Source organism: Lichenostomus cassidix, chromosome 5 (assembly GCF_008360975.1).
Source record: "Lichenostomus cassidix isolate B80296 chromosome 5, HeHo_3.0, whole genome shotgun sequence".
Classification (NCBI taxonomy): domain Eukaryota; kingdom Metazoa; phylum Chordata; class Aves; order Passeriformes; family Meliphagidae; genus Lichenostomus; species Lichenostomus cassidix.
Window position 1 is genome coordinate 62,540,766 of NC_139486.1, and position 24,103 is coordinate 62,564,868.

Here is a 24,103-nt window from a genome sequence, read left to right on the forward strand (position 1 = left end):
GTCCTGTTTACAGCCTTACCCACTATTGCCCATCCCCATGCAGGTCCTGTCCTGCTGTCCCCAGCTCCTCACCCCCAGCTGACACCCCAAAACAGGCTTCCTGCCCAGGAACCCACCCCAGGGCTCCTTGCAGCCCTGAGTCTGTGCCTGAGCTTAGGCAGGATCGAGTGGAGACTTCTGAAGTACAAAAATCCCTGAGGGGTGCTGAAGATGCATTTGGATGCAAGGGGCTGGTGGGATAAGAACTTCCCAAACTCCACCTGAAAGCAGCAACCCTGATAAATCCTCCTTATTCCATTACTGTGGTCAGAGATTGCCCCAGCCCTGCCTGATCCCCAAAAACAGGGGGAATCAGAGCACTGGTCTGCTCAGAATGCTGGTATGGGTTCCAGCCAGCCCCCATCCCATAAAAGCACCTTTCTGGCTTCACAGAAACTTGGAAACAGCCCTGTGAGAATCCAGAGCTCTACAAACTTTCAAAGCTAAAATGGGGAACAAGACAGGTCCTGACGGGAGCCTTGTCCAAACTTGGGGAGACAAAATGGAGTAAAGTCACCCTCTTTCCTTTTCCCCTCACTTGTTTTCCTTCTGGAAATCAAATAAAAATAAAATTGAAGCCCCAAAACCCTTGGAGATGGCTCCTCCCTTCCTCCTATCCTTGAGACTTCAAAGCCCAACCTGAAAATTCCATCAGTGCATGTTTACTCCTATGCTTTGCCCTAAATTTGGGTCTGAATGGATCATCTCTGTACCAAACCTCATTGGGCTGTTCTCTGGCACATTAGAACCTGCGCAGCCCTGGACTGCCTGGTTTGGTGCCTCCTCACCCAGAACTGAGGGCTGGTGGTGTCCAGGGAAATCCTTCCTGCTGCACAGGGATGGGATTTGAAGAGTTGACTGGTCTCTCTCTTTAAAACAACACCCTTGATGCAAGGAGATTGAACACAGGGGACCAAGAGGGAGGCTGGTGCAGAGGGAAGCCCTCAGAGCCCTGCCAAGGCTGGAGCTTGGCCGTGCCTTTGGGAGAGAATTTTCCAGCAAGCTGTGCGGCACAGTGGGTCTGTGTCCAGCCCAAACAGCCTTGTTTCCGTCCCAAAATGTCACATAAAGCCTTCCTAAAGTCAGGATATGTCTCATTTGTGGCTTCTGCTTCATCCGCACATCCAGTTTCCTCAGCAAAGAGGGAATTCAAGGGGTTTGATGTGATCTCTGCATGACAAACCCACACTGGCTCTTTTATCACCTGTTTATCTGCCAGGTGCTTCAATAGATCTAAAACCCCCCGTCCTCCAAAAGCTTCCCAGGCATCAAAGCACAGCCGAGCACTAAATAATCCCCTTGGTCTTCCTCTTATCACTTGGGAAGAGGAGTAGGAGTTGATCTCCTCCTCTGTGGGACAATGTCTGATGGCTCAGAAATTGCTGGATCATCAGCTCTTCAGCATCATCAGCCCCACATCCAGAGACACAGAGGTCTCAATTCCCTCTAACTTCCCCAGCCAGCCCCCTGCCCTCCCTCCTGCTCTCTATCCCTCCAACCCAGCTCCATGCGACGATGGAAACTGGGTTAATAGATGAAAGAGGAATTGCCAAAGCAAATATTTTCTTTCCAAAGCTCTCTTCATTAGCTATAAACACAGGGAACCACTGCGGATAACCGACTTGTTTAGAGGGTTGTGGCTCTGTGGTGAAAGCAGGGATTGTGGACACATGGATTTCTGATTTTTTCTTCAAACCAGCATTGCTCCAGCGCCTCATCCCTACTTTGTAACCCAACCCTAGGGCTGGAGAGGGAACTGTGACACGGCTCCAGTGTGGTTCCTTCTTTCCACAAGCACGGTCAGGATGGAAGATGTCATTAAATCCCAATTTGGTGAGCAAAGATGTCTTCAGGCACCTTTCAGGGGACACATCACCCTTCAAAATCAACCTCCTGGCCAGAAAAAAATTGTGGCAGCAACACAACCCGAGGAGCAACAAGCACAAGATGCTCCCCTCACTTAAGCATCCACCCAAGAGCAGTGGGGATGTAAAAATCCCCCCAACCTTTGGGAAAAGGGAACAAAAATGTGATTTGAACACCTGAGGGGCATTAAATCTCCAGGAGCTCTCCTGGCATCTCTCATCCTGAGCCGGAGCTGGCTCACCGACCAGGCGTTGCCGTGATTACAATCCTTAATTTCTGATTTTGCCACCTGCACTATGTTTCATGAAATTTTAAAGCTAATGCTCTGCCAAACTCAAATGGCAGCGGAGCAGATGTTTAAGTGCAGCCGAGGATGAATAAATTATGGGGCTCGTGGCTGTACGATGAAGGAGGGAGAGGGTGGATGGCTCCAAATAGGGAGATAATTGATTTAAATGACATTGTCCATTGGAGTCACCTGGGATCAGATCTTTGGGCGCAGGCAGAAGAGGTGTGGCAATTAAAGACACTGGTCTGAGGACAGCAGTGACTTCCCTCCGTGCAGACTGTGCTCAGCCTCTTCTTTTCGGCTGTTCTGTGGCTTTTTTGTGTCTTTTCTGCCTCTTTATCCCACCTCAGTATCAGGCAGGGAGAGGAAAATTAGGCTGATTTTGGTCTTGGTCCACCTGTAGCAGAAACGAGCCCGTTTGTGTTATCCTGGGGCTCTGTGAGGGAAGGGAATATGTTCAGCATTTGAAATTCTTTTTAATTCCACAGAGAAAGGCTTAGTAATCCTTGATGGCTGGACACCAAATCCAGACCCAGAAGCACCAAACTGCATTTTAAAATCACGAGATGGGTCAAAAATGATGATGACTCAAGAGCCCACAGGAGTTTTGCTCTTCTCTGCTACAGACAACCCCGGCTGACTTTGGGAGAGTTACTTAACCCCTTAGCACAGCCCAGTCCCTTCCAGTGGGGAATGGGCTCACCTGACAGGGGTAAATAAATTCCCTTGGCAAACCCGTAGCTGCCATGGAGGTAAGGATTCCCTGGAATCCCAAGAGTTTGGTAATCCATGAGCCCTCCCTCCCCGAGGGGTGCTGTGGCTGGCCCTGCCCTGTGCCCTTCCAAGGACCTGAGTTTTGGGGCTCAGTGCCACCCCTACCCTCACAAACCACAGCCCAGAGGTGGGACCTGCCTGAGCTCACAACATTTTTTTGCATTTCACCAAAACCAGCTTTTTTGCAACCCAATCCATCCCTGCTGGAGTGTGTTGGCTTTTCAGTCGTCTGCCTCTCTGTGGCTCCTGATGGCTTTCTGGAATAAGCTCCATGCCAGAGCACAGCCTCCTTCCAGTGCACCCCAGCTTGGGAGCAAAGGCAAATCAAGCAAAAAGCAGGAGGCAAAGGATTCCTGCCCCTGAGGATGTTCACCTCCAGCCTGACCTGGGACTGGGGGCAGAGGAAGGGGAATTCAAAGTGCTGCCAGCAGCAGTTTTGGGGCACCCAGAGATGCAGAGGTTCTGACCTGTGTGCAAAGGATACCAGGCAAAAAAGGCTCGATCCTGCCTGTGGCTCCTAGGAGATGCTGCCACAGAGAAAACACAGATGAAAGAGGTTTTCTAAGAACAAAAGCAGCCAGTGGAAGCTGCAGAAAGACTTCCAGTTTTTCAAGACATGCTGAGTAAGTGTACAGGAGGGTGGGTGCTCTGTGTGCTGTGACACAGCTGCCTCTGCAGGTGAGAAACCAGATGGATACTGGCTATTCCTGGGGGCACAGTGATCCCTGCAAAGGGAGTGATGTCCCATCTCAGCAGGGAGGTGAGAGCCAGGGCTGCCTCCAGCACAGGAGATGGTCCTCGTAACGATCCAGGAACTGAGTTCTGCCTCGAGTTCTGCACACCCTCGTGGTCCCACGAGGAAGCTCTGAGGAGCTGTGTTGGAAACGCTGGCTCTTGGGAACACCAGCCCTGGCCGAGTGTGTTCAGCGCTGACACGCCAGCTCCTTAGGGAAGTGGGGCCTGGGGGAGCTGCACAGAGGCTCCCAGTGCTGGAAGCTTCAGCTATGCTCAAGCAAAAGAAATCACCCCTGGGGATTTCCTGAGTGTGTCTGGTCTGCAGGGATGGAGCCAGGCCACCCGCTATGTGCAGCTCCCTCTCCTCACACCAGCAGGAGCACCCGGGTGCTAAATGACAGTAGGGACCCCTCTGGGCTGCAAAAATATCCATTTGCTTTTCTCCTCTGTGTTGCACTGACCAGGCAGCTACCACTCTTTCCCTTCCTTCAGACCAACGCTGGGCTTGTTTTCCCTCCAGAGAAGCTCCAAGCTCTGCAACAAGGCACAGAGAGGACACAGGCTGTTTCCTAATGCCCCTGGCACAGGTTGGCTCATGGGGGAACATCGACCCAGTACAGCCCTCTTTGCCCTGCAGACACCCCAGGCACGTGGATTATTTCCATCCTGCCAACAGCTGCAGGAAAATACACTCACTCCAGCCTCTCTTATGGGAGGCAGCTGCAGCAGAGGGCGGGAAAATCCCCTTCCGGGCAGTCCCAGCTCTGCCACCAGAGAGCCCAAGGCAGGAGGGGGCTGTGCTTGTGCCAAGCCCCTCAGCCCACTGAGACATCGTCCAGAAACTCCCTGTTTTCTCTCTGCCCTGCCCCATGTGGCCAGTGCTGGGGACAGAAGTGATGCTCCATGGATGTGCTGAGCAGGCTGATTCAGTGCTTGTTGTACAGCCCAGAGAGATCAAGGTGCCTCAACACCTCTGGGTGACAATGCTGAGTGATCCTAGTGCCACTCTGATCCTCGTGCAGCAGGGCACATCTATCTGACTGTCATTGTCCCTATCAGAGTGGGGGCTGTGAGCAGGAACAGCAGGATCAGAGAATCCCAGAATTATTTAGGTTGGAAAAGCTGTCCAAGATCACCCAGTTCAACCGGTGACCAATCCCCACCTTGTCAGCCAGACCAGAGCACTGAGTGCCAAGTGCAGCTGTTCCTTGAACACCTACAGGGATGGTGACTCCACCACTTCTATGGGCAGCCCATTACAATGCTGGACAACCCCTTCCATAAAGAAATTCTTCCTGAAAAGTACCTTTCCTCCTGCCTGGGGGACAGCAGTGGCCGAGGGCAGGGTGTCCTGCAGCAGCGCTAGTTCAGTTTCAGGTTTGGTTGGTACATCATCCCCTGCCCTTTGTGGCAGCTCAGGGTGGAGTGAGCAGGCTGGTTTGGGGAGAACTCATGCTCATCAGAGGTTCAGGATCATCCCTTTTCTCCTGGATGCCTTTGGAATGACAGATCCTCAGGCAGACCCACACCTCCGGCTCTGCGCGGAGCTCCACGTGCCAAGGGGGAGCCTGCTGCCGTCCCCCCACCGCCGGCTCCCTCCTCCCACTGGCACTGGGCCGCCTGCCATTCCCTTTGGCGAGCGCACTGCTCCAGCCTTTTTTCCCCCATTCAGGCTGACAACTGGGCCTCAGCATCAGCTGCTTGTTGCTCAGCATCAGCCTTTCAGCAAACAGCAGGTGCAAGCGGGCCGACCCTGGGCTGCGCTACAGTAATCCCGCAGCCCCCCCGGGCCTCCCTCGCACAATATTGTCCCCTCGGCTCAAGAATGTTTTTGTCTCCCCTTCACAGTTGTGAATTCTTGTATAGATTGAAAAGAAATCTCTTTCTAATCTTCCTGCGGGGCCGCGGCTGGGAGGAGCGGGTGCCTCGCTGCGAGGGGAGCGTGGCCGGCACAGCTGTGCGGGAGCAGCGGGCAGCTGCCGGGCCGGCCGCAGGGACAGAGCAGGCAGGATGCAGGGATCGCGTCCTCTCTGCCTGCAGCCGCGGCCTCCGTGGGCTGTCACTCCACCCTGGGAAAGAAACTGACTCATCGCCCACGTGTGGGAACACGGAGGTGACACAGCAGCAGGTCCCCGCTCCGGCAGCGCTGCTGAACCGCAGCGAGCGCTGCCTGGAGCCCCTGGGAGGCTGAGGCGAGAGGGAATCTAAACACACAGAGATTTTGAATATCACAGCGTGGTGGGCTGCAGGAGGGAGGCAGGAGCAGGAGGGAGGCAGGAGCAGGAGGGAGGCTCGTGAGCAGGGATGGAGCATCACCACCGGGCTTGGCTTCAGCACGTCTCTGTACAGTGAAATCAGGACGCGATGACACTTTCGTTATGTGTCACCCTGTACTGAAATTGCTCAAGGCCCAGCACGGGAGGGAAATATCATCCTTCCCACAGGTTACCAAAGCCTCCCTTCCCCTCATGGACCAGCTCCACAGGCAAGAAACCACATCCTCTGTCCCACATACACACGAGCACACACACTTTCCCCCGCCCTGAAAGCAGGGTGCCCTCCCCTGGGACAGAGTAGGGGACACAGGGGCTCTCCAGAGAGCTGCTGAGATGGAGCTAGTCATCCCACAGCAATGCAGGAGGCTGGGAATCCCATCTGGCAGCCCCAGCGGGACTCAGGTTATCTTTTTTTGGGAGGTGAACCACCGCTGGCAGGTCCCTGTGGAGGGTCGGGGAGAGTCATTGCCTTGCCTGAGGTGCCATGCAAACATGAGTTCCTCTCCCACATCCTGCACCTCTCAGTGTGGTTTGACCTCACTTGACAAGGCAAGATTTGCTTTAACCACAGCCCAGCCCCATGATGGGGCTGTGGCTCCCTGGGCAGATGGGCTGTAAGCCCAGCAGGCCCTGCAGACCCTCTGCAGCAGTTTTACCTCACAAACAGATTTTAACACCACGTCCCTGGTGTGTTCATAAAGCAAACAGCTCCCTCATGCTGTTGGCCCCACAGACACAGCCTCTCTTTAAACTCAAGCTGTGTCCAAAACTGGAAGGAGCCATGGTCCCTTCTGCCCTGAGAAGCAGAGGCAGACCACCAGGGATATCCAAGCCCATCTTCCCCACCGTATCTTCCACTTCCCTTCAGTTTCTTGATCAAACACTGGCAGTGCCCCAGCTCAGAGTGAGCCCAGCTTTTCTAACACAAGCTGATCATCGAGTCCAACCTGTGACCAATGCCCATCTTGTCACCCAGCCCAGAGCACTGAGTGCCATGTCCAGTCGTTTCTTGGACACCTCCAGGGATGGGGACTCCACCACCTCCCCGGGCAGCCCCTTCCAATGCCTGGTGACCTTTCTGTAAACAAATTCTTCCTTATATCCAACCTGAACCTCCCCAGTGCGGCTTGAGGCTACACCCTCTCTTCCTGTCACTAACTGAACCTCATTCCAAATCCCACCCTGCTGAAATAAATTCTGTTACTTTGTACTGGGTTTGCATGGCCAGATTTTGGTAGCCTGGGGACTAGAGGTGGCTTCTGTGAGAAGCTGCCAGGAGCTTCCCCCACGTCCAGCAGAGCCCATTCCAGGCAGCTCCAAGTTGGATGTGCTGCTGGCCAAGGCTGAGCCAACCAGGAATGGTGGTGACACCTCTGGGATAACATATTTAAGAAGAAAAAAAGTTAATAGATGGAATTGGATCCAGAGAAGAGTGGTATGTGAATATGTGAGAGGAACAGCCCTACACACATCAAGGTCAGTGGAGAAGGAGGGGCAGGAGCTGCTCCAGATGCGAGCTGAGATTCCCCTACAGCCCATGGCACAGAGCAGGGTGGAGCAAGTTGCTCCCTGCAACCCAGGGAGGGCCATGGGTGTGCAGAGATCCACTTGCAGCCCGTGGAGGAGTGTATCCTGGAGCAGGGGGATGCCTGAGAGGAGGCTGTGAACCTGTAGAGGTCTGTGCCTGTGCAGGGACGTGCAGACCCATGGAGAGAGGAGCCCCCACTGGAGCAAGTTTCCTGGTAGGACTTGTGAACCTGTGGGGGATCCACCTTGGAGCTGGCTGTGTCTGAAGGACTGACCCCGTGGAAGAGTGACCCACAATGAAGCACTTCATGGAGAACTGCTGCCCATGGGATGGACTCACATCAGAGAAATTAATGGAGAGCCGTCTCCTGTGGGAGGGATCCCATGCTGGAGCATGGGAAGGACTCCAGCTCTCTCCTTCACAGAAACAACTTGTGATGAACTGACTGTAACCACCATTCCTGTCTCCCTGTGCTGCTGTGGGGGCAGGAGACAGAGCTAGGAAGAAGGGAAGGGGTAGGAAAGTATTTTTAAGGTTTTTTTAAACTTTCACTATCCTGCTCTGATTTTGTTAGCAATAAATTCAATTAACATCTCTTAATTCAAGTCAGTTTTGCCCATGACAGTTTTGGGGGAGGGATCTCTCCCGATCCTTACCTCAACCCATGAACCTTTGTTGTATTTTCCCTCCCTGTCCAGCTGTAGAGGGCAGTGATAGAGAGCCTTTGGTGGGTGCCTGGCACCCAGCCAGGATCAACCCAGTGCGTATCTTCATGAATAATTCCCTCCACTCTCCATGCCTTCTCTGCTCAGTGGCCAGCCAGCTGCAAACAGGTCAAGGATTTTGCAAAACGGGGAAGATGCAGCACAGCCAGCCCTGCCACCAGCCAAAGGCTGTCAGGCCAGGGCAATTTCCATCACATCTCCACAGCAGACACCGTTAAGACCATATCCAGAGGCACAGCCCCCTGTGTTTTCCCTGTTAGCTCTGCTGCTCTCCAGAGGAGGCCCGAGGCACAGCCTGCATGAATCTCTAAATGTATTTCTTTTAAATGAGAATTACAGGGAGAAAGTGTTGGGAAGAGGGAGGGATAAGCAGGGAAAGCAACACCGTAGCTGTTGCTGCTGCCAGCCTGGATGTGCTTTGATGGGTAGCAGAGTCTGCACCTCCCCTCTGCTGGGACCCCCCAGGAGCACAGACCAAAGCAAAAGCTTATTTTATCAGTGTAATATAAAGATTAACCCCCTTTTCTCCCCAAAAGCTCTCCCATCCCTTTCCTAAGGCAGCTGCTGTGGAAGGAATGAGATTTGAATAACACAACCCTGCTGAGGATTTATGAATCTCTCCCTGTCCCTGTCCCTAGATTTGGTAGAGATTGATTCATTTTACCTTCAACTCCAAGATGCCGATCAGCCTGGAAAGTGAAGGCATTATTTATTATGTGTATTAAAACCAGGCCCTTCCAGTGCTGAAAGACAGGTTTAAAAATCTCTGGGTTCCTTCCACATTAGAAAACCTGTTTTTAACAATCTGAATCTCACACCATCCTGTCATGGCTCTGACACTCCCTAGAAAAGCTCCTCTGGCAGGAATGGATCTCAACAGTGATCCAGGAATCATTTTGTGATAAAACATAAATGTCTGGTCACATTACTAAATTGTTACATCCGTGTACAGCAATGCAGAGTGTTTCCAACATGAAGTGGACCTCAAAGTTCACTTCCACAGCATTTTCAGATGGAGCTCAACAAGATACTCCTGACAGAGCACCTCTGTCCACCCTCTATCCAGAGATTTAGGCTGAAAATTAAACCCTGGGACACTTCCTGAGTGACAGCCACCCACTGAGGCTGAATAAATATGAAGTTTTGGAGGAAAGCACTACCAGCAGGACTTTAGAAGCCCTTTCTGGCTCTTAGTAACTTCTATAAACTCTTGGTAACCTACCTGGCAATTCAGGAAAGTGAACTGTCTTCAGTCCACAGCATTTTTAAAATGCTGTGTTAGTCTACTGTCACCTGGTATAGAGAGGTGTCAACTATAACCAAAAAAATACACACAGTTGAAGGTGAGTTTTGTTAAAATTGCTGGGAGCTGCCTACATGGCAACTGTTTAATTAACTGTTCAATCATATTTCCAGCAGCCCATTTTGATTTGTGATTCACGCTTAAAGGCTGGCAGGATGCTGTGCAATTTCCTTAAAAAAGCTGAGTAAGCCCCAGTTTGCTGGACACAAGATGCACTGAGATCACTCACAAACACATTGCTCAGCTGCCCGGAGGTGGAGTGTGAGGACAGGCTTGGCCAAAACAACAACCTTCAGAGGGAACCAAATCCCAAAGAATTTCTGCCTGCTTCATCCATGGATGTCACAACACAGCTCTGATGTGTTAACTGTCCCCAGAATGATGGATGGTGACAGCTCTGAGGGAATGACCTGGAGGGAGCAGTCAGTCAGCGCAGCAAGGACTCAGGCCTGCTCCCAAATACCTCCAGAGGCAGCTGGAACAGGAAAGGAATTCTGCAAATAGGAAAGGAATTCTGCAAAGAAACACACATGAGATTTAAGGAGGTTTCAAGAATCAGTGCCTCAAACACTGCTTGTGCACTGATGATTTTGAACGTTCATTATAGCAACCCCAGAATGTGGTTGGTGTAAGTTCCCAAAATGGAAGGTATTAATCCCATTGGAAGGTCACAGTAGGACGTTTCACCATCCAATGGCAATATGCAATATTCTAACCGTTTAATGGCACTCAGGGCTTTTTGGAAAAAGAACAAAGTTGTTCCCTCATTGTCCATTTTGGTGGTTTTGGGTTGACTTTCTGTGTGCAGCAGTAGCTGCACACCCCTTGCCAGCCTGCGGGGTGGGGGGATGAACCTCCGCCCTGCAACGCTGAGAATCAGCAGCTCAGGAACAGCATGAATCAGGATGACTGCAAAAGAGAAAAAACACTTCTCCTTCCATGTACCCTCTGATTCATTTTGACAAGGCCAATCCAGCAGCATCTGTTCCCAGAGCAGGCGGAGGGGACTCCACAAGAGACGACGCTGCAATGGCAGGCAGGAAGAAGCTGAGTTGTGCGCTCCAGCCTGGCGGTGAAGGCCTCGTGGTGGTCACGGCGCTGCTGCTCCCCTGGTGGCGTTACTTGAAGGTGGCATTGAAGGCCCTGCCGATGATGAGCCTGCGCACCTCGCTGGTGCCTGCCCCGATCTCGTAGAGCTTGGCGTCGCGCAGGAAGCGCCCCATGGGGTAGTCATTGATGTAACCGTTCCCACCTGCGACCCAAAACATGCCCAAAGTCACTCCCATCCCCGATTTCTCGGCAGAGAAATGCTCTTGCACTGTGCTTGGCTCTGTCCAGCCGTCAGTGACTCACCCAGGCACTGGATCCCGTCCAGGGCCACCTGCGTTGCACACTCTGCAGAGTACAGGATCACCCCGGCGCAGTCCTATGGGACAGTCACAGTGGGACACTCAGGAAAGCTGTCACCTGCCTGTCTCCAGTCCCTGTGCTGCCCTCACCCTGCCATCACTCTACAGACTCTCTACCTGCTAAGAACCCTGGACTACTTGATCACAAAGCACAGGGACAGGGAGTTCCAGCAGTGTCCCTGTCACTACAGAAGACTCATGGCAAGTCTGTAAAGGTCACATGAAGACAGAAGAAGGAAAAAGAATAAAGAGTGCACCAGAGAAGTCAGTCTCTCACAAATGCCCATCAATCCCCCAGGAGATCAATGTGATTTGATTTGGGATGCAGAGCTCTGTGCTCCCACTGCTAAACACTCAACATCCTCCACTAACAGAGGTGTGGTGACAGATGGAAGTGACAACACTTCTAACAACTGCTACAGCCCTTACAACAGCTAGGACATCTATTTGGGCCTCCAATAAACACCTATTGATGCTGCTAAATCTCTTGCCTTGTAGAAGGAGGCTTGCTTTTAACCTGTGAGTGAAAAAAAGCTACTGGGGGGAGGGGGAAAGGCCCTTTGGGCTTCAAGGACTCATTGTACAGAGGCTCCCCTTGGCTCAGGCTCTGTGACGGGAGGAATTGCCCCAAGACACAGAGCCCAGGCAGGAGTTGAGCTCACCTTGGCGTTGAAGTGGCCCTGGTCGCAGGCTTTGGCCACGTTGTAGACGTACTGCCGGCACGCCATGAGCCGCGTGTACATATCTGCCATCTTGCCCTGCATGAGCTGTACAAGGGACATTAATGAACACGGGGCAGGGGACCACCCAATCCCCAAAATCCCTCAGAGAAACCAGACACAACAGGAGACATGGACCCAGCAGACATGAGGGAACTGGAGGTTCTGTTAATTCACAGAGCCCCAAGTATCAGCCACACTCCCTCACCCACCAACAGGGACCTCAGGAGAGCAAGCTCAGAGACCTTTCCACCTTCTCACCACATCATAGAATCCCAGGATTTGTTAAGTTAGAAGGGTCATTAAGGTTTATCCAGTTCCATCTCCTTGCCATGAGCAGGAACCCTCCTGCAGGAACCCTCCTAGCCCAGGCTGCTCATTACCACATCATGTAGCCCCAGCATAAACACCAGGTGACGTTCTCCATGCAAAGCCTCCACCATGACAAAGCTCTCAGTCTTCCCAGTTTTAAAGAGAAAAGAGGACAAAAAAATCCCAATTCTTTTTCTGCCTCACCTGGAAGTGGCCAATTTTCTGTCCAAAGGCTTCTCTGACATGCAGGTATGGAATTGCATGGTCAAGAACAGCTTGCATGAGCCTAAGAAGAGCAGAGGGAAAAGGGAAACAGCAGAACTACTGATTAATAATGGTTTACCTTTGGAAGCGTAAACCAAGGCAAAAAGATTCTCATAGCTAAAGTGATATCCTGCTGTCTTCCTACAGCTCCACTCAATCACGGACAAAAATAAAATCCAAAGGTCCCACATTTCTCCCTAGTGCTCATTTGGGACACCCTATGGGAAGGTCTGACCTTTTAATTCAGGGGACTGAGACTCGAAGAGCTTTCTCACAACCACAGCCAGGGCAGTGTGTGCTGCCTTGCATCTCCAGAGCCCCCCCAACTCAAGGAGTGCCAGCCAGTACCATAAAAAAAAAAGCACAAGCAAGAACAAGGAGGGGGAAAAGCCCTCCTCCTGCTTTGTGGAAGTTGGTCTTTCCACATGAGGATTAGCCCAGAGACCACTTGGGAGGACAAAAGGACTGTGGGGTGCCAATAATTACTGGGGAGCTCAAGGATTGACTAAATGAAGAACAAACCAGTTTGTGACTCTCTGGATAGCATGTTAGATTCTAGGGAATTGATAACACAAATGAGCTGGTTATTCCCTGAGTAATACACAACACAGGCATATACAAGCCAGCAACTGGGGACTGAGGCAGATTTATCGTCTCTGGAAATGTTTATATCAGGACTGATCATTCCCAAAGTCTGCTCTGGAGGGTCCGTGGACACTGGAAGGCAGACTTGCAAACATTCCTTCTGGCATTGCTCCTGTCCCGGTAACCCAGTTTTCCATCCAGAACACATCCCACCAAGAGCTGCAGCCCCCAGGGGATCCCCACCAGGCTTGGTGATCACCAAGGACCCTTCTGGCCTTACAACCTACAAAAGATGACAAACCCTTACCCCAGGGGGCCCCCAGACAGCACAAGCCTCTCCAGGTCCAATCCACTCATCAGAACGTAGACTCCTTTGCTCAGTGCCCCCAAGACATTTTCAGCTGAAAACAGCAATGGAAAAGTGATTTATTTACGTACAAAACTCAGACAAGCTGCTCTCTGAGGGCCCATGTTCACTTGGGGGAGGAGCAAGCTGGGCTAGTGGAAAGGTGTCCCTGCCCATGACAAGGGATGGGCCTGGGTGAGCTTTAAGGTTCCTTCCAGCCCAAACCATCCCAGGATTCTCTGAAAAATGACTGAACAGACTGAACAATTTCCTGGCAAAAACTGTTTCAGCTTCCAAAGCCAAAGATCAGAAGGAGCACTAATGGCCAGAGTGCCTAGTGTGTTAACTTCCAACACTGCAGTGATGTGCTTCTCCACATTACCATCCTCTTTCCGTGAGAACATGCTGTTCCCTGTGGATGATTTCCAGGACATGATCAGAGGACTGGGGCACTGGACTTCATGATTTCAGGGTGGAGGGATCCAATACAGGCAGAAATGTCAGACCTCAGCTGAAAATCTACTACTTTAGCTTTTGAAGGTGCACGGGGAGCAGGAGAGCTCCTTGCTCTGCAAATGTGCAACCAGGATTTTTATGATTCTGGATAAGACATCTTCTCCATTTGCTCTAGAAAGGCTGGAATTTTTCTATCAACAAAAATTGCCACTGGAATAACAAACATCACTAATAACAATAATAACAAATAATAACAAGCAAATTATGAACAAACAGAGGCCTCTGCTGTACTACCTAACAAGGGAAAGGATGTCCATTTTCAGGCCCTGGCCCCAAAAGAACTCAGAAATATCACAAAAGCCTGTTGGATAGTCTCCAGTGAAAATGCCTTCAATGCAAAGCAGCTCACCTCCATACAAGATGGGAACTCTAATGGAAAAAAGTTTCTTTGGAAGCCTCAGCAAGGCTTTGGAGAAGCAGTAGTTAAGAACTAGGTGCATGAGGGTGAAAGAGCAGTGACCTGACAAGGGATGTCCTCCCTCCCTGCAATCCAGCAGACTGCACTTTTCCAGTTCCACCAGCTCCCTTGGAGGCTGCCAGAGAGCAGATAAGCATCTGCAAAGCCCTGCGGGTCATGGGCTAAACATATGTGCAATTAGTGATCCAATTTATCTGATCAAGAAGACAGAAAACCACCATGAGTTGAACCCAACTCACCAGGGATCTTGCAGTCTTCAAAAATCAGTTCACAGGTATTAGACCCTCTCATTCCCAGTTTATCCAGCTTCTGGGCTGTCCTGAAACCTGGCATTCCCTGCAAAGTCAAGGCAGTAAAAATACACTTCACATCTCACTTCCACCAGACTAAAGAAAATCATGAGAGACCTGTGAAATTCCCTTGATCACAGGAATATGTGTAGGGTGCCAGGAGGGGGATAAAGTGACCTAGGAACAAGAGCAGGTCTGAGTGCAAGTGCAGAGAAAGTAAATGGACAGAGAAACACATACACACAAGCACATAAACAGCAAATAAGTAAATAAATTATTTGAACAGCTGCCAACACAGGCTGTCCAACAGCAAGAGTTGGAAGCTCTGCCAGTAACTGAACTATTCTAATAATGAAGTTATGTCCATCAGAAGGTTTACTGATCTCAGATTTTATTTTATGTTATTAAAGGTTCCTTTTCTGCCTGAGGGGCAGAAAGTACTTTATCTTTGAGGAAGAGGCTGACAGGTATGGAAGGAAAACCAGCTGACTTCCAAATGAGGCAGTTAGGGTGAAGGATTCTGCTTCCAAACCCTGTGGGAATGACGAAACCTACCCTCTCTACGATGAAGGCAGTTATGCCTCGGGAGGCTGGGACAGCAGTCATGTCAGTTTTAGCGTAGACAATGAGAACATCTGCATCTGGCCCGTTGGTGATCCAGAATTTGTTCCCATTCAAAACAAAGTAGTCTCCTGGAAGCCAAGAGACGAAGTCTGTTAGCTCACAACAACAACACTGGTATTCCCACTCCATTTATTCCCTAACAGGCTTCTCAGAATCACTTAGGGTGGAAAAGACCTCCAAGATTGTCGAGTCCAACCTCTGGCCCATCCCCACCTTGTGAACCAGCCCAGAGCACTGAGTGCTGTGTCCAGTTGTTCCCTGAACACCTCCAGGGATGGGGATTCCAGCACCTCCCTAGGCAGCACAGGACAGGCTTTACCTTTCTTGTCTGCTTTCAGCTTCATGGACACAACATCAGAGCCAGCATTGGGCTCACTCATGGCTAAGGCTCCAACGTGCTCCCCGCTGATTAGCTGGAAGAAAAGACAAATCCTAGCAAAACATGAAGACCAGCAGCACTGTTCGTGTTCCCTCTTTAGCCCCCCTGCCTGTTTTCCTGCACTAAGCCTCCACAGTCGCTGTTCTCTGCAAGAACTCAAAGGAGAGCTGCTGTTCCCAGCACAGCCTGAGCAAGGAGCTCCCTCGTGCTGTGCTGAGGGAACAGAACCAAATCCCAGTGGGATGAGAAGGGTGACTCAGCTCTGTCTGAGCTAGACAAGCACAGCTCTGCTTGCACAACACATGAGGAAGGTGCCAAGGAACCATGCAGGCAGCCATATGCCTGTCCCCAGCTCCTGCCTGGGCTTTCTGCTGCCCTTTTACACAAACAGGAGCTGGTGAACACAAAAGGCTAATGAGGGGGTGAAAAGGGATGGGAAAGTTCTCTGCAATGTTCTCATAGCCCAGCACCCCCCCCCTCACCCCACAACAGCAGATGGACCCTCCTCCTGTGCCTGCTCACACCAGGCTCTGGCAGAGCTGTTGCTTCCTCTTCACTATTATTTCATCCTGCCCTTTTCTCCTTGCCTTTTTTTTTCCCTCCCTGTGTACTTTCATCCATCTTCTCCTCCTTTCGATCTCTACTTTTTTTTTTTTTTAAAGCAGACTCAATGCTTAAGGTATGTTCAACCAATTCAATCCATCAGTGCATTGCTACAGAAGGCCTCATTAAGTGCTCAAATCTAGTTAAGCACCTTTAAGTGCTCTGTCAGGAACCAAAACAAGTCAGAGCTGAAGTGACTTCACACCTCATCGAAAGGCAGAGAAGGAAGCATGAAAATACACCTGAGGAAGGAGGACAAATTGGGGTTACACATTTGCAGGCTGCACAGTGCTTTGAGGAAGTGACACTGTACTTTGCACGTCGTTTAAATCAAGTTTCTTGTGCTGATACCTTCACTGATGATCTCAGTAGTTGGGATTCAATGTGCTCATTGTCTTTCCATGTATTTAAAAACTGAAATCTATTTAATGCACTTCTGAGTTACCACATCAATGCCCCAAACGATGATGAAGTTTCACATGTAGTTAATTAACACGCAAACCAAGCATTTGGGCAGTGAGAAACGGAGAACAGAAAATAGGAAAGCAGTGATTTCCACTCAGAGATTTCAAAATGATTTGGGAATTTGAAAGAATATCCTCCAGTGTCACCTCAAAGCCTCCTTTAGTAACACAGCTCCAGAGAGCTGGGCTGTGCTGCCTGCAGACAAGGACCAGGGTATGGGATGAGGTCAATATGGATCAATAGGACAAAAACTGACAAGCTGGAGAAGGGCAAGTTTAACAAGTTTGGTATTTCCTAAGGTTTAGTGACTGAAATCTGCCGGTGCTGAAGATGTTACATACTGTGACAGGCATTCATCCTTGCAGCCAGAACCCAAAGCTTTCCAGCATTGCCCCTCCTGCAGCCACGTACCTTGGGCAAGTACTTGTGCTTCTGGGCCTCGTTGCCGTTGCGCACGAGCTGGTTGATGCACAGGTTGGAGTGAGCTCCGTAACTCAGCCCCACAGCCGCCGACGCTCGGGAGATCTCCTCCATCACCAGCACGTGGTCCAGGTATCCCAAGGCAGATCCACCGTATTCCGCTGGGAGGAGAGGAGAATGTTCATGTTACCCACCACGTGCACAAGGTCCCAGGGCTGGGCTCAGTCTCCAGTGGGATCCAAGACACTTAGAATGCTTCGGGTTTTCCCATCCTTTGGCTGGGCAATTCTGGCTTTCCCCATCCTCTCTGAATTTCAGTTTCCTTTGCCTTCAGCATAATCCATCGTTTACTTGTATAACATGGTTTATATGTAGAACATGCACAGGGATACATCTCAAACATGCTACTGACATTGCACAATATTAAATCCTTCTTATCAACTGTAGTACTATCACAAAGATTAAATCACCAACTTGCAACATCCTTAAGATGAGAACAAAGGAACACAGGTAAGGTTTGTAAAATCCATGTATGTTTGCCCCTAAACAAGTGAGGAATCCTCAGATTGCTCAAAAATGAGCCACTAAGGACTTTCCTAAGCTCACAAATGTGCAGGATGTCAGAATTTTGATGAGTGGCCAATTCAGAAGGAGAATGAGCCATAAATGTAATTCACCAGTGACAAGAATGTAGATTTCAAGAGAGAATGAAGAGAGACAGAGCAGCACTGGGAGCCCAGCTAGGCACATGGAGTTGAGCCCAAAACTAATGGTAAAGATTAAAGTCACACAGTAGAACTGTGAGAGAGAGAAGGCAAGTAAAAAGAGAAGGCTGAGAAATGTGTAACAGCCCTGAGGAGCCAACAGCTTACATAAATATATACACATGTACCTACAAACACATTTATATACACACAAATACAGTCACTTCCCAACCTACAAGCTTTGTTCTCTGGGTAGGAAGTAAGTGGTTGTACTGCTAAGAGAAGCACTACAACAGGACATGAATGCTGAGAAGCAGCTGGGGAGATAAGCTGGGAGCACTTACTCTACTCATCATCAATGTGGAAGCTGCAACCAAGAGCAACAAGGGTAAGAGCAAATCCCTGTGCGTGCTCAGAGTCACCAAAGGGCAGAGCTCCAAGGGGCTGCTGTCCCAAATTCCTCAAATTAACACCACTGCCACTGGCATCACATGTAGCCTTTTCTCCCATGTCCCTCATTTCAACTCCTGCCTTTATCTGCAGGGCCCTTTATCCTCTGAAATCTCCTCTTACTACCATGAACCGAAGTTTAGGAGTTTGCTATCAATATCCCAAAAGATTGGTTTAACAATTTCTCATGTATGCCAAAACAAGAGAGATTTTTGTTAATTCCTATAAAATGGCTGGGTTTGGTGCTTTTGCCTTAAGAAAGATAAGTAACTATGAGCATCCCAAATCCAGGATTGCTTTGCACTGCAAGAGGAACACAAAAATGATCCTGCCAGACACCTCCTCATACAACACAAACCATGGTGTGATTTTGAATGATGCTGCCCTTGCAAAGCTATTCTTTGTATATGACATGCCTGTATTATCATTCCATGGAAACTACATATTTACATTTCTTCACTTTGCACTTTATGAAACAAATGGAAAATTACAAACACCACAGTTTTCTTAGTTTTAGGAAGAAAACACTCAGCACTGTTACTCAAAATGTTTCTTTAAATAGATTTGATGTGCCAGTGCCTGAGCATGCCATTTAATTGTGTACACCTCCTAAGATTCCACATGACCTTCACATCCTAGTCTCTACCTCCTCCAACAAAACCAATGTCAACAAAGAAACACATAACTCTACAATACAAAATAAGGTGAAAAATCCTGGGTGTAGGAGGGATTGAGAGGTAAACCTTTGAGGAAACCAAGAAGGACAGGACTCGTGAGGGGATGGCTTATTTATAGTGTGGGAAACTGATGTAAGCCTCAGGCACAACATCAAAGAAGGAAGAAGGTAAGAGTGAGGAAAAACAGGAGCAGCAGTAAATGGGGAAGAGGAGAGAAAAAGAAAGCAGAAATGCAGGGTCTTTCAGCACTGAAAGCGAGGCAGAGGCATTATTCTGACACATTGCTATTCAGCTGGGTCCTGCAGAGCCTTTGCACAGCCACATCTAGAAAACAGACTTTTCCATGGGGAAAGAAAGGCCCCAGCAGCTGCTTTTCTCCTCATTACCCTGCCTCGGTTCATTCAGCATGGCCACACTCATCTGTAACCCTCATCACAACACTTTTCACTAACTTGCACAAAGCTGAATAAGATTTCCCCTGATTTTTTTCCGACTGGTTGGCTGTAGTCAGGTCTCCATTCGTTATCACAGCTTTTCGGGGCATTATTTTAGACCCTCAAACTATCCCCATTACTGGTGAATGTTTGTTCTAGGATACTTTTATCTCCAGCTCTCCTCCTTCAAAACTTGCTTCATATTAGAAAGGCACAAATATGTTTGAGCTACATATGTTACATCTGGACAAACCATTTCTGAGCAGTGCTTTTAAATTGTGAAAGGTATTTTGTCTAACAAGGAAAAAGGATTCAAAGTCAGAGAAGAATAGTAACAGTTGGGAAAGAGGTTTTTAAAACACAAAGATAGGAAAAAATGGATGTCACATCACAGACAAGGCTGCTATGAACTGGAAAGTGAGAGTTTAAGTGGTCTCTCTTTTGTTTGAGGAACCACCCATCAGAAGTTAAAAGATGGGAACAGACTTACCAGGGGCTGTGATCCCCAGAACTCCAAGCTCTCCGAGTTTCTTCCAAAAGTCCTACGAATACAGAACAAGCAATCAGCCCAAACTGGCAGTATGGGCTTCAGCATAACAAGTTTTCCCAAGCAGCTCACTGGACACATCAATTTATCTGTGAGATATCACGAGAATGAGGCAAATTCATCAATACCTGTTCCTCCCACAGTGGAGCTCCATCCTTGGAGCTGAGAAACCACACAGACTTAAGGACACTAGTTATGCTATACACAGTGGAATCTGGTGAAAATTCACATGCCTGAATTTAATTCTGGAAGGAAACTCCTAAGATTTATCTCTTCACCCACTCAAAGGAACACTTTTATGAAACAGCATGAACTATCCATTACCAAAACCCTGCAAATATGAAGCATTGCTATAGGCTGGCACTTTACAACTCTTCCAGTAGAACAAGTGCTGGCTCCTAAAGCCAAGGAAGCCTCCTTGGGGGAGATTAAAAAAATTGGAATGTTACAGCTACGACAAAATGCAGTAGCAAAGGATGTTGTCACCAAGGAGGCCCACACATGTCCTGGTGAGGCCATCTCCCCGCTGCTCCTTTGCGATGTGATGGACACACGGATGAGTGCTTCTCACATGGCCTCAGTGTCCAGCAATAATTATCAGGGAATATCTCCAGAGACTTCCATAAGTATCATTACAATAGCTCTGGATGACATCTGGAATGCCAGGCTAAGTTTATACACTTCAAAGCAGCACATACATCCCTGGAAATGTCAACATCAGAACCCTGGGAAATCCTGGCAGATGTTTAGAGCTTTTTGAGGCTTGTGGAGCTTATAAAAACCAAAAACCACATCTCTCATTTCCATCAATCAAAGCACCCCATGGCACAGAATTTGTTGGGTTTATTAGAAAGACAAGTTTCAGCTCGACAGTCAAACTCCACATTTCAGCATTTGCACGCAGTATTTTCACGGCAAAACTGAGAGGAAACTCGTTCAAGAAAGGGACTGAGCCAGGAGTATACAAAGCACGTGTTGGGGAAGAAGCTTGAACAGAGCTAAGTAGAAATCCCATTTTAAGAATTTAAATGAGACCATTATCAATCTTTATTATTACTGTTATCGCTGGGTTCTGCCCCAGGTTGCTGAAAGTTCGTAACAAAAGATAAAACAGGAAATTAAAAAAAGGTTTTTTCTGTGGCTTTTAAGTTTGAAAAGTTAATGCACATGTTCCTCTGGTGTGGCCTAAGATTGTCTGGACTAATGCAGAGATCAAAGCCCAGAGAGGCTTTCAGAACCACACATGAAATACTTGCCCGCATGCCTTTGAATTCGTTTTCCTGGTCAATCTGTTGGGCCTTTGGAGCCAAATGCTCTTGGCAGAACTTTGTCATGGTCTGTCTAAGCTGGGAAAAGAGGAGAGGAAAAATACAGTTGTTACATCTCAGCCATATACTGTTGTCTTCTTCCCCTGGATCCTGCCAACATTCCCTCACCAGGCAACTCCAGCATCCCAAACCCAGAAGCACAAGACCATAAGGAAATCCATGGTTCAGGTTACTGGCTGAAATACCACATAAAAGGGTCATTTCTCTAGTCTTTTAAAAAGGAACTGATGTACTTGAGTCCCTCTCAGCATTTAACCGTAATCTTACCCTGACAGGAGAGAATGCTCCTGAACTCCTGCCTGCACTGGGGTTTCAGGCATGTTTTTGGGCTTTGGAAGCTGATGAACTGAGTTTATAATGTGTTAACCCCCATCCAGTAGCTGCTTACAGCATCATTTACTTACCTGAGGATACCTGTAGTAGGCAGAGACACTAATTAAAATGTGTTTGTTGTGTCAAACTGGAATTACATTATCTACCTAACTACTTTCTACAGTGGGAAAATTTTATAGAGTCAGGAATGTTCATTGATCCAAGTTTTAAAAAACCCAAAATATTTTTCAAAATTTTAAACTCTGAACACTTACATACATGTACTCTACAGAAATCTATACGCATATCAACAAAATAGATACAGTACCTTAAGTGCTTTTAAAAGGAAGATTTAAAAGCTTGGCCTGGATCTTTAATAATCCCATTTTTTTTTTCTTTTTGGTTCTTTATTCCAACACATTAATTCTGGTGAAGGAACAGTTTTAGAGACTGAAACCCTGTGCTGTTAAACCAGAACCTGTATAAGAGGCAGGAGCAACAAACCAAAATGTGCCCACTCTCTTTCTCTGAGCCCCAAAACCTAAGCATCCTCTTTTTTGCAATTGAGAAGATATGTTAAATTTCCAGTCACACAGACCATGCATTCCAGTGCTACCACATAAGCTTTCTCCCCATTGCTAGATTTATAAATTTAAAATAACCCCAAAAGACATATCTTTCCTGTGTGACAAAGCTGACTGCATTACACTTCAGCAAAGAGCTTAAAATCATAATTAAAAAAAAAAATCTTAATCAATTAGAGATTGAAGATGCACTCAGACAGGCAACCCTGATACCCTAAGCCAGTTTATACCAGTTATAGTGCTTTTAATTCACAGCTTTATTAATATTTCTGATCTTTTTTTTTTTCTTTTTCACCAGACAGGAACAACAGAAATATTTTACACCTTCTTTTACACTTGCTTAATACAGAAGCACAAAGAAATGCCAATTCAAGCTGATAAGGCCATAAACATGAACACAAATGAGGCAGGGAATAATTCTGTAGCAAGAAAGAAGAATAAGTAAATTTACTTTGTACATCCATATGCTTGCCCTGTCAAAATTATCTGGAAAGTGAGGCTGTAGCTCCAGTGTTTCACTGTCAGGAGCCTGTGTGGAGCAGCCCTGGGAAGACACTGCCCTTCACTCCAAGCCCTGGGGCAGCAGGGAATATGCTGGGAATGGTCAGCACTTGGCTGCTGTTGTGCACAGTGAAGCTAAGGACCAGAGAGCCACAGAACATTCAGAGTCAGAAGGGAGCCACAGGGATCATCAGTCTGTTGGAAATGGTGTAACTTTGCTAACTAATTTTCAATTAGTTGTTTAATTAATTGCAAGCAGTGCCCACTTTTAGCCAGCACCAGTAAAGTTCTTTTTCACAGACTCTCAGTGTTACTTTGATCGTTTAATCACCAAAACCTTAAGTTCGCTAAAACTAACCGTGACAAGTTCCAATAAACAAAGCCGGAGGGAGCTGGAGATTGGACACCTGGGATCTTAAATTTATGGCACTTCAAAGATGTGTTGGAGTAACCAGAGGACACAGGGGAGATGAAAGCCTGGAAAGCTGGAAACTTCCCACTTGAGAAAAAAATCATAAAAGAACTAAAGAAGGTGGGCCAGATTAGCATGAAGAGAGAGAATAAAAAAAATTAAAAACTAATAGAGACTAAAACACAAATTAATAAAGAAATTATGCAACTTAGAACCAATGAACTTTAATTTCTTTGTTTGCCAAAAATGCGTAAGTGAAAAAGTTTTGTGTCTTGGGTTGGTGTGGAGGTCAGAACCTTGTCAGCCACACAAACATCTCTTGGTCAAGAATAAAGTAATGCCTTACTCGCTAACACTAAAGACAGTGTCAGTCTTATTTTTCCCAGCGTTTTTGGTAACAAGCACAACTCTTGGCCCTGCACAGACACCTGAACAATCCCAGCCTGTGCCTGAGAGTGTTGTCGAAACACTCCTGGAGCTCTGGCAGCCCTGGGGCAGTGACCACTGCCCTGGAGAGCTGTTCCAGTGCCTGACCACCCACTGGAGGAAGAGCCTGTTCCCAATATCCAGCCTAACCCTCCCCTGAACCAGCTCTTGCCCTTCCCTGGGGTCCTGCCGCTGGTCACCAGACCAGAGATCAGTGCTGCCCCTCGTGAAGAAGCCATAACCTGTGATGAGTCCTAAGAATTATCCTAAATCTCTAAGCGCCCCTCTGGGCAGGAGAACAAGCTGGGAGAGCTGCAACACTTGTTTTGGGAGGATGTGACACCGTGACCCCATCGGTGCGTTCCTCTGACGATCACGTTTCAGATGATCATCGCCGATCCAAGAGGCCCAAGGCGGACGCGGGGGCCGTTCGCTCCGGCAGCGCGGCGCTCGGTGGCGAAGCCGGGAGGTCACTCGCGCGCTCGTTCCCGCGCGTCCCGTGGCGCCGCGCCCCCGCCGCCCGCGCGGGGATTGGGCGGCTCGGCCCGCCCGCGGCCAATCGGCGCCGCCCGTCCCGCCGCGCCCCCGCCCGGCCCATCCCGTCCCGTCCCGGCCCATCCCGGCCCGGCCGTACCTGGCGCTGCTCGGCGCTCAGCCCGTTCACCGTGTCGTCCACCGCCAGCCCCGCGCAGCCCCGCCGCGGCGCCGCCAGAGCCCGCCAGCGCCGCGCCCCGCCCGCCAGGCGCCCCAGCACCGCCGCCGCCATGGCCGCTGCCCTCCCCGCCGCTCCCGCGCGCAGGCGCCGCCCCGCCCCGCCCCTGCCCGGCGCCGGCGCCGCTGACT

General features: G+C 49.0%; 1 protein-coding gene and 1 long non-coding RNA gene across 2 annotated transcripts; both read right to left on the reverse strand.

The window, feature by feature from the left end:
- Positions 1-1,600: 1,600 nt before the first annotated feature.
- On the reverse strand, positions 1,601-7,376 carry LOC146437052 (uncharacterized). The gene is made up of 2 exons (XR_014852799.1): positions 7,184-7,376; positions 1,601-2,630 (listed from the first exon to the last, which is right to left on the reverse strand). It is a non-coding gene; the product is annotated as an uncharacterized LOC146437052 (long non-coding RNA).
- A 2,204-nt stretch (positions 7,377-9,580) lies between these two features.
- Positions 9,581-24,044, reverse strand: IVD (isovaleryl-CoA dehydrogenase). Its single transcript, XM_085063468.1, has 12 exons — positions 23,895-24,044; positions 20,954-21,043; positions 19,641-19,692; positions 16,877-17,046; positions 15,338-15,431; positions 14,950-15,086; positions 14,344-14,440; positions 13,132-13,225; positions 12,180-12,261; positions 11,607-11,711; positions 10,889-10,961; positions 9,581-10,787 (listed from the first exon to the last, which is right to left on the reverse strand). Exons 1-12 carry the CDS (start codon positions 24,024-24,026, stop codon positions 10,654-10,656), a joined length of 1,260 nt encoding a protein of 419 aa, XP_084919594.1. The 5' UTR covers positions 24,027-24,044; the 3' UTR covers positions 9,581-10,653.
- Between the last annotated feature and the right edge of the window lie 59 nt (positions 24,045-24,103).

Coding starts and splice junctions, on each gene's coding strand:
- IVD (XM_085063468.1), bottom strand. CDS start 24,026: ATGGCGGCGGCGGTGCTGGGGCGCCTGGCGGGCGGGGCGCGGCGCTGG. Junction 15,432..16,876: donor AGCACAAGTACTTGCCCAAG/GTACGTGGCTGC, acceptor CTTTTCTTCCAG/CTAATCAGCGGGGAGCACGT. Junction 10,962..11,606: donor AGGGCCACTTCAACGCCAAG/GTGAGCTCAACT, acceptor ACTGTCCCATAG/GACTGCGCCGGGGTGATCCT.